Source organism: Crocodylus porosus, unplaced genomic scaffold (genome assembly GCF_001723895.1).
Source record: "Crocodylus porosus isolate Cpor-Errol unplaced genomic scaffold, CroPor_comp1, whole genome shotgun sequence".
Classification (NCBI taxonomy): Eukaryota; Metazoa; Chordata; order Crocodylia; family Crocodylidae; genus Crocodylus; species Crocodylus porosus.
The window spans coordinates 3,075,195-3,084,912 of record NW_017728940.1 but is presented as its reverse complement, the minus strand read 5'-3'; the positions used below and the strand labels follow the sequence as shown (position 1 = coordinate 3,084,912).

The 9,718-nt window shown below is 47.6% G+C and overlaps 1 protein-coding gene across 3 annotated transcripts in view; it reads left to right on the top strand.

Moving 5' to 3' along the window:
- The first annotated feature begins 594 nt into the window (after positions 1-594).
- CEP85 (centrosomal protein 85) overlaps positions 595-9,718 on the top strand; it is a 31,507-nt gene continuing 22,383 nt past the window's right edge. The window contains exons 1-7 of one of the 3 annotated variants that reach the window (XM_019548003.1): positions 595-613; positions 1,508-1,580; positions 2,842-2,994; positions 6,049-6,782; positions 7,752-7,885; positions 8,716-8,833; positions 9,241-9,426. In XM_019548003.1, the coding sequence (XP_019403548.1) occupies positions 1,526-1,580; positions 2,842-2,994; positions 6,049-6,782; positions 7,752-7,885; positions 8,716-8,833; positions 9,241-9,426 (1,380 nt within the window). In that variant the 5' untranslated portion in view covers positions 595-613; positions 1,508-1,525. Of the gene's footprint in view, positions 614-1,507; positions 1,581-1,698; positions 1,963-2,841; positions 2,995-3,729; positions 5,734-6,048; positions 6,783-7,751; positions 7,886-8,715; positions 8,834-9,240; positions 9,427-9,718 lie in introns of those variants that run through there. The other 2 variants (XM_019548004.1, XM_019548005.1) reach the window with 2 other exon arrangements.

Here is a 9,718-nt window from a genome sequence, read left to right as displayed (position 1 = left end):
GTGATACGTATGATACATGTGTGTGATACCTGTGTGTTGTGTGATGCGTGAATGTGATACCTGTGATTCATGGGTGTGCTGTGTGATACATAGGTGTGATGCGTGATACATGGGCGTGCACGATGCTGTTTGTCAGATGTGTGATCACATCACATGTACATGGCGCACATCTGTCTCATGCATCGCACCCACGGATCACACGTCGCACACGTATCACGGATGATGTCACACGCACACACGGTGAAGCGAGGCCGACAGCCCAGCTCCCCTCCGGCACCCAAAGGGTTACCGCGCTCTACGCCCCCCCGCGGGGCTGCAGGGGAGACAGAGTGGAGAGGGCGTGGTCTCGCTTGGGTGGGCGGGGCCACGAACAGGCACCAGCCCCTGTCCTCCCTACGGGTCGCGAGAAGAGACAATTCCCGTTCTTCCCACGCGCCCGGGAGGGACGGGGCTGTTGGGCGGTGACTCCTTCCTGCGGACCAATGGGGAGGGAGCGAGGGCGGGTCCGGCGCTCCGGATAGGCTGAGCGCGGCGCGGGAGGCGGAGCCCGCGAGCGCGGCGCGCCCCTCCCCCTGGCGGCTGTAACGGTCGTGGCGCGAGGCGCCGGCGAGGGGTGAGTGCGGGGAGGCCTGAGGCGGTCCGTATCCGGTTTAAACGTGTGGGGCGTATACACGTGGCGGTGCGGCGTTTTACTTGGAGCGGCTCTGCGGGAACCGCTCCGATTACAGCACCCCCGCCACCGAGCGTAGTGGCCAAGCAGCAGCGTTACCCGGTTTGGGGGCAGCCCCGGGCTCTGTTCTGCAGCTGGGCCGCGCTTCTTATGGGAGTCATTATTTTGGGTGTGTGGCCTGTTGAAACGTACTGCGCAGGTGACCTGTTCGCATTGTGATCCGGTGGTTTTCGACCTGTTTTCGAAGTGCTCGCGTGCTTTCCTCACCATCGTTCGCGGACCCTTTAGACGTGCACGCACCCCCCGGACCGCAGTTGACAACTGCTGGCGTGATGCTATGTGTAACGTGTTGTCCAGGCCTCGGGGGGGCCCTGCTGCGCGGCTGGTCGCACCAGGATGGAAACCAGCTGTGGCGTTGTTTCTCGAGTGCTCGCTCGGCTCCTTTTATAGCTGGATAGCCACCGTTTCATAGTTCATGGATAGCCATGTTGATGGTGTGGTAATTACTTTGCACGTGCGGCCAGTCTACCTGTATCACACGATTTAATTGGTTGATTGTGTGATAATTACTTTGCACGTGTGGCTAGTCTCAACTTATCACGCTGTTAACTGGCTAATTGCATAATAGATGTAGTGTAGGGACCTTGGGAATGGCTGAATGAGCCCATCAGGTGCCGCTCTGTCATGACTGACAAAAATGAACCTGCCCTGGAGAAAGGATGCTGTTAAAACACCCATAACTTTCTTCTAGTAAAATCCAGCTGTAATATTTGTGCTCTGCTAGCCAGAGGGAAATCTAATTTAAAACCTGGTTCTCTTTGTTTGTTCCTCCTGTAGTTAACTAGGATCGCAGTGATGGCCGCTCTCGAGAAATGCCCGGACCGGAGGTTCCAGCGAGCCAGCCCGTCAGGTATGAACTGCAACCCTTAAAACCCGGCTCCCTCAGCATCTTGTTGGTAGGCTCTTCCTGAGGGGATATGAATCCCCAAAGAGAACTGAGTTAGCAAAAGCTTTTTATGAAAAATTAGGTCTTAAAAAGCTTTCTTGAGCTGGTCGTGCCCTGTGTCTGCAAAACCAGACTGTTGTACGAGTGTCCAGAGACAGGCCATCGCTTAGGCACATGCAAATGACTCTTGAAGAAGATGGCGGGGAGCAGGAAGAGTGCTTACAGTGCTGCTTTACACTGTTGCCAGCGTCATCTCTACTTCTGCATGCAGCTGCTATCACTCAGCGCACTGACACTGTTGCTAAAGTGCCAGAACAAGTTTAGAGTCGCACCAACAAGCTGACCAGTGCGATTCGAGAGCTCTGTGTTGCGTCCTTATCTTCCGCCTCTAAGTGGCTTGATTTAGTTTCTTGATGGCTGCCGCTAGTTTCTTTTCTAACTGGAAAGGTTTCACGAGCAGCAATTGCTCAGATGAGTCAACGGATAATGATTCAGTTCTAACGAGCAAGGAGATGTGTGGAAGCAGTTTATGCCAGGGGTTCCCAACCTTTTTATGCTGTGGACCAGCAGATGTGGACCAGAAATTGCTGCGGACTGGCAGGCCGGGCAGCCAACCCTTTTTTATACTTGATATAAAAAACAATTGGCTGCCGGTCCACAATATGCCGGTCACTTCCAGACTTGCAGTCCAGCAGCTGACCTTCCTGCAGACCAGTAGCCAATCCTTCGCAGACCAGTACCAGGCCATGGCCTGGGGGTTGGGATGCCCTGGTTTATGCTGTACTCTGAGAGGACTTGTGAGTGGTACTGGGCAGCGTCCTGGCAAGATGTTTTTGGCTCTAGTTGGGGAAATGATTTTATAACAAATTCAGATTCTTCTTAATAAACTGTAATGCTACTTCTAAAATTGAATTTGAATAATTCCTTGCCCTATCCTGGCAGGGATAGGGAATTTTGGTCTAATAAATGTTTATCGCTCCCTGTCTCCTATCTTGTTAAGCAAACATAGATCTCGCTTCTTCTGAGATCAGTCACCAAGTCATCCTTCTTTCAGGCTTTGTCTCTTCTCTGGCAAGTAACTGAGCAGGTGAAACAGGTTGAAGATTACTCTTTGGGGGAGACTAGCAAGTAGCAGCAGCAGCTGCTTACAGCAGATGGCTCTCCTTGGGCAGTAGCAATAGGTAGTTCTCTGAAGAACAGAGATTCTCATGGTACCTCTCTGCAGACTCCAGCACAGGTCGGAAGAGTTGTTCCCTGGAGACTGACTGGAAAACCCCAACTCTGTCTGCAAAGTTCCAGAGTCACTTTGGGCGCTGTTCAAGTACGGCTGACAGTGGGGACACGGCAATTGGAACCTCCTGTTCAGACAGCACAGAGGGTGAGTGTGAATATTGGATCCTTGCAGTAAAATTGCAGGATTTCTTTTGGGGTCTTTTTTTCTCATTACAAAGTAAATACCAAGAACTTTAGTGTTGCACCCAAACCCTGGAGTGTGAAACAGGGAAAGACCAAACACTGTAGGAGTAATGTTGGTGTGTTTTATGTTCTTATATTAAACCATTCGTTTTATCACCTAAAAGATATGAGCTCATATAAAGAAGCTTGTTAGCTAACGCTTCATGTGTGCTTAGCCAAAGTTCTTTTATTTCCAGCTATAATACTGAGCTTGGCAATGAAAATGAGTTTAGCTGCCCAAAATAAAAATAGAGTCCAACATGAAAATTATTAACTTGTGAATGCTTTTGTACAACAGTTCTATTGTGTGCATTTGGAAGCAGACTTGTGCTGTGTAAACAGAACAGGGAAATATTGGTGGAAGCATCCCCAGTGATCCTTGGACTTGACACTTCATAACTGTGTAATGAGATGCGTTTCCACAGTGTCCCTTTTCATACAGCCTCTAGTCTGATCATCGGCTTTTTTTCCAACCCAAGAACAACGTAAGAGTGTTGCACTTTTAGCAGAAAAGAGCAACTGTTACTGCCTTACAGCTATGAGGGAATCTGTTTTCAGTCCCCTGCTTGTGTGAATCGATTTTCACTGCACCATGTGGCGTGATGAGGCTTCATATCTTGTAGGGGAGCCATGAAGTGTTACAGATCCTAGGGGCACTTCTCTCTGTCCCATTGCTGCAGGTTTGCTAGTGAGTAGAAACTAAATAGCTTTTATACACTTTCAACTGCCTGGTCAGACCAGCTGAAGAAGGGATGGCAGCTAGGGCACGTGATTCCAAAACCCTCCTGAAAAACATGCATCTTTCTGGACAGATCAAGGAATAATGTACATAGTCACAAACTAACTCATCACTAAATATTATTCCTTTCTCTTGCATGTTAAAGGGGTGAGACTGGAAAATCTGTTAAGGACAAGAATACCCTATTACCCGTGAGGGCACATTTCTCGCAACACCCCTGTAACATGGACGATATCAAATCTTGCATGTTAATGCATTCCCATTTTAATCTGTCCTCTACCTTCTTTGACTGTTTTGTCAACTTCCTAGTGGAGGAGACACTGAAAATAGAGGGTGTTTACAATCTGTTCCTAACTACTTAAGGCTTGGCACTTTCATTGTAGGTTGTTCACTAGTTCTTATTGCATTCCAGGGTGGGGCTGACCATCAAGCCAGCCTTTGTTTCAGGAACTCTGGTGATTGACTCTGGGTCAGCCAACATGAGCCAGCAGGCTGGTATTATTGGGAGTAAGGCACTTAGGCTTTGGCAATCTGACAGTGTAAAAATAAGACCTTGATGTTCTCTCTAGCAGGGTTAACCTAAGATGCTACCGATGAACTAGCAGCTCCTTCCAGTTGCAGAGGAGGGGAGTTTACTGTACTATACTTCTTACTCTTTTTTTTTTCCCCCCCGCTTCTTGAGATGTCTCGTACTACTGGAAACTTTCTGTGCTTCTCAACAATGTAGGAGACCAAGCAAAAGGTTCCTTAAACATGTGTTTTGAGTTAGTGTTATTAAATGGCACCTTGAAGTTCACCTGCTAGCATTTCTCAGAGCAGTAACACTCCCAGCTGTGCTCTGAGTGGAGTGGACTGGCAATTGTACTTGGTAGGCTGCTTTTCTGTATGTTTATTATACTGCATCCCTGCTTAAGCTTGTCATGCTGATAGTTGGTCAAACGGAATTGACTTTCACAAGTCTTTACACATGTTAGAAATGCCACTGTGATGATCCTAATAACGCTTTCAGAGCCTGCTTTGCATATTTCATGTGCTAGTGGGTGGAACTGCAGTAGTTCTAGGTGAGGATGTTGCAATGTAAGGTAGGGGACTTGAGAGAAGAAACTGGCCCCAACTCTCCGTCTGTTTATCTGAAAGTAAATGTTTTCTTGTCTGTCTGGATGGATATTTCCTCTCTTGAGAGAACTTTAGGCCAAGCCTGTGTGTGCAGAGATTTCCCCACTCTGTGCCTGTGTGTTGGCATTCCTTCCTAGCAACAGGTTTTATGCATTTTGAGACTCTTGATGTTGTCTTGCATAGAGTCTCATGCTAGTGATACTAAAACTGTGCCTTTTTTATTCCTTCTTGTAGTAGTGTTTTCCTGATAAGAGCATGTGAGAATGAGCTCATTGCCCTGAAGCTGGGTGGGAGAATTATCACATGGGGATTGACCTAGAGCAAAAAACATGAAGAAAACAAATAAGCCCCTCTGGGAAAAGCCTGAACTTGATACTGTGGTGTCCAAATCCCAGAGGACCAGGGAAAGATCAACAGGGTAAAACAAGTTGTTTTAGCATTTGCTGCTTGAGCCCCTGCTCTGCTCTATTGAAACCTGAGACTTTCTAAGAATAACTTTGCCTTTCCATGTAGGCAGGTTTGGTGGCTGTGACAGGACAGATCTGCACCCTTGGTGTTCTCTGCTCGCTTTCCTTTCCTACAGCTGGAGGGGCAGGGCCGTGACACTGCACCCCCAGGAAAGGCTAGTTCTGCTGCCATGTTCCAGGAGAGTTCTTAAGGTCAGGTGCTTGGTGGCGTAGTGTTCGGTGGCACTTGAAGCTTATCGCAGGCTTAGCGAAGGCTCCTGTTTGCTTTTGGTCTCTTTTGAGAACTGCTGTGCCGTGGGATGAGCACAGTGTAATCAAGGTCTCCGTGCTCAGTTTGCCAGTAAGTTTTAGCCTTTTTCCTACCTCTTGGGGATTGGTGTGTAAATGAGCAGACAGAGGAATTAATTTGTACAATTCTGCAATAACGGAGCAATGATACTGGATGACTGCTAGTTTGGACTGGTCCTTTGTGAGGCACTGTAACAGGAAAATGGCAGGCTCTTGAAATCTGTAATGCTGAGAGAGGCAGATGTGCCCTGGGTATGAGCTTCAGCTCCTGGATGGGATGAAATAACTGTGGGACCACTAGCGATGCTGGCTGCTGTCTTTTTGTGTGTTTGTTACAACTATCAGATTATTCTTTTTCCCCCCACAGACTTCTGCACTTCCAGTGGCAGCACTTCATTCCAGCCCATTAAAACCCAAGTGACCATCCCTACAGCCCATGTCATGCCTTCCACATTGGGCATGTCACCTTCCAAGCTCTGCTCCACAGGAGAGCCAGACTCTTTACAGAAGGTGCCATTATCATCAAAACCAGCTCTGTCAGCATCCTCCACTGAAAATGCAGGGCTGATGAGAAATGGAGACCCTCATGCTGTAAAATTGTCTCAAGGGCCACCCAGGGAGCTCCTGCAGCTCTATGGGACTTCCAGGGAAAACAGTTTTGAGCAGTCCTGGCTTCCCCATGCTGACCACATGAGAGCGGAAGATAATCGGAAATTTGACATGCCTGCTCTTGAGTTCACCCTTAACCGGTCCCTTTGGATGGATAATTTGTGCTCTGATCCTCACCACAAGTTCCAGAAGTGTAATCCAAGCACCATTGCCACTGATGCAGCAAAGGAGCCTTATAAAGTGCTACCAGAGACGCAAACTGCACCTGGGGCTAGTGGAGTCTGTGAGCCCCGCAATGGGACATGGCCTCGTGGGAGCAGACCCACGCCGTTGGGACTTCAGCCCAATAATGTCTTTTCAAAGCCAGGGGCTCCTCAGGCACAAGTGTGGAGGCAAGAACCTTGCATGTTGCATCCTCATGAGAGGGTTTGTGACCTCAGTGCTTGGAAGCATCAGCTGGACAACATCAGAGTGCGCACAGAACAGATGCAGGTAGGGAGATGTGTGTATAAATCCGCCCCCCCCCCCCCCCGGTCTTTCTTACAAGAATGTGTGAAGTGACCATAGTTTCCAGATACTGGAGTCAAGGGGAAACATCTTGTGCCTCTATCTCCTCTTTATACTAATACAACCCTTCAGTTACCGGCGTACATTGAATGTGTCAGCGTAATTTTTCACACTGCTTCAACATTATGTAACTGCTCTATTTGTCTGCAACACTCCGCAGGCTTGAATAAGGCAGTGATCCTCCTTTTCCAAAGAGTGTATGTGGGCAGAAAGTGATCGTAGTCGGTATGCCAGCTAACAAGAGTCTCGCCCCATATCTAAAGTTACGATATAGACAGATGTAACACGTGATTGGTATCAAAAGACACTGATACAAGCTGCTGTAATGCAACTACTGCTTCCCTGCTTCTGTAGCAATAAAAGTGTAGTAAATCTGTTGCAATTTAAACCTTGAATGGAACAGAGTTGGTTATAGCTGTTTGTCTCCCTTGCATGGCTGCAGCCTGTGCAGATGAGGTGGGTACATATAAGAGCTGATGCTCATTTGCAAGTGGCAGTCACCTTGCCCCTTTTAAAGTGGCTAACAGGTACATTTGTTCATAGCCTTATATTACAATTATTGATTGATTGGGGGGTTTTTTAATTCTCACCCCCCTTCCCCATCCCATAAAACATTATCTTCATGGCTGTGGGGAGCCATCTATTTATTGCATAGCTGTAGGGGATGGAATGACGAACCATCGGCTTTGACCAGTAACCTACAATGATCTAAAATGGTTCAGTAAACTCTGCCCAAACCCATTCAGAGTTTTATTTGTCCCCAGAGCTTGGACACAGTCTGGAATAGCTGTGTACTGGCATGCAGACAAGCACACGGTGTACACGGTCTGAGCAGTGTTGCAATCACCTCACTGAAACCTAAGCCTTTCCCTCTTAATTTGTGTCCCCTTTCAGTTACAAAATGGTGTTGCTTGCAACCATTCCTCAATGTATCCCACTCCGCTGCATGCAGTCGATCCAGCCCAGTGGGTCGGTATCCTGAACGCCAATGAGAATTTACTCAAGGAGAAAGAGATCCTCATTGACAGGTAGGACAAGTTTCAGGAGGAAGTGAAAAAGAAAAGTAGAGAAATGTTCCTGAGGCTTGCTAGGAACAAACTCTGAAGAAATCTGTTTCCCTCCCTTGAGGTTTTGGAACTATTTCATGGAAGGTAATGTTTTACAAGCCAGTGAGAACAGGTGGTTACTTAAGTAGAGCCTGCAGGTTGTTTCTGAAGATCCTCTCAAGCTGAATCTATTTGTCAAGTTAAGGATGATCCGTGTTTGTAAGCCTTTTCCCTACTTGGTGGTCAAAAAGGTAGAAGATTTTTAGCCGTTAACCTGCCCATTTGCATTCAGAATATTCTGAACGTCAAGGGTACTCTTCTCAGCTCAGCTGGAGGACTCTCTCAGGTGTATAAGGGATGTTCATTTTAGTCTCACTTTACATAATGTGGCTCTGGGGAGGCTTGCCCATAGGTCTGCTCTTCCCAAATACTGGCTGTTAATGCTGGAATAGGCAATATTGAAACCAGAGCTTAAGCATTTGGACTGAAAGTCCTTCCATGCTCACTGAGTCAGCTTGAGTCTTGGTCCTTTTCGTCAGTTACTGCCTCCAGGCAGAGGAGACTTGAATTTTTAGTGTGAAATCAGCAAGGATCAAACTTTTCTCACAAGAATATTTAAGTATGTTGGGTTTTTTTTTTTCCCACCATCCAAGAGGCAAAACCAGGCACAATCCCAAATGGCCCACTGACAACAAAGGCAGTAATCGGCACTAGATTTTGATGGCATTCATGGCAGCCGAAATGCATTATTCCCTCTGTTACCAGTAGTTGGTGAAGGGGTCATTCATCAGATCTGATTTTTATTTTGCTAGGCAGAGGCAACACATCTCCCAGCTGGAGCAGAAGGTTCGAGAGAGCGAGCTGCAGGTTCACAGTGCTCTGCTTGGCTGTTCTAACCCCTATGGAGACGTTTGCTTATTGAGACTGCAGGTAGGTGGGAACAGCCAGGGGAGAGCTGAAAACAGCATGCTCTGAATTCACTGGCTTCAGTTCTGATTCAGTGAATTCTTCCTAAGCCAGAAGGGCATGCAGGAAAGTCCCTCCTTTGGGGTCTGTCTGTCTTGGTTCATCTCCTGTTTATTCAGAAGGTGGTAAGGGTCTCCAGACTTCTGGAACCACAGAAAAAACCTTCAGTGGTAGCTGCTTGCATTAGTAGCATAACACCATCAGCCTGCAGTGCGCTTGGTGATAGGACAGATGTATAAAATGCTGAAGAGCTGATGAATCTCTTGGAGAGCTGGAAGTGCTGCTCTGGGAATGGCCATCTTATGTAACAGGTGGGTCTGACTTGCAGCAAGGAGCCTTGACATCAGTGACAAATTGTCTTCTGTTTCCAGGAGCTGCAGCGGGAAAACACTTTCCTGCGGGCACAGTTCACTGAGAAGACGGATTCCCTTAATAAGGAAAAGATCGAACTGGAGAGAAAACTGTCTGCTTCCGAGTTGGATACAAGGCGTATTCGGGAGACAATGAAGGAGACAGTACAGAAGCATGCAGAGGAAGTAAAGAAGCAGGAAGAGCGGGTATGAATCCCACTGGAAATGCTGGTATAGTGGTTGGGCTGATAGGAGCTCTTTGTTGTCGGGGGTATTTGTGGCCTCCTTTGCTCTTTGGACAGTTTGGCCCCAACCAAAGAGAACCTGCAGACTGTTAGTTGCATTGGCTTCTTTTTGGAAAAGGTGCAAAGTAAAACCTCCAACCCGGTTGTTCTCTGTAACATCCATAGTTTCATAGTTTCCAGGGTCGGAAGGGACCTGAGTAGATCATCTAGTCCGACCCCCTGCCATGGCAGGAAAGAGTACTGGGGTCAAACGA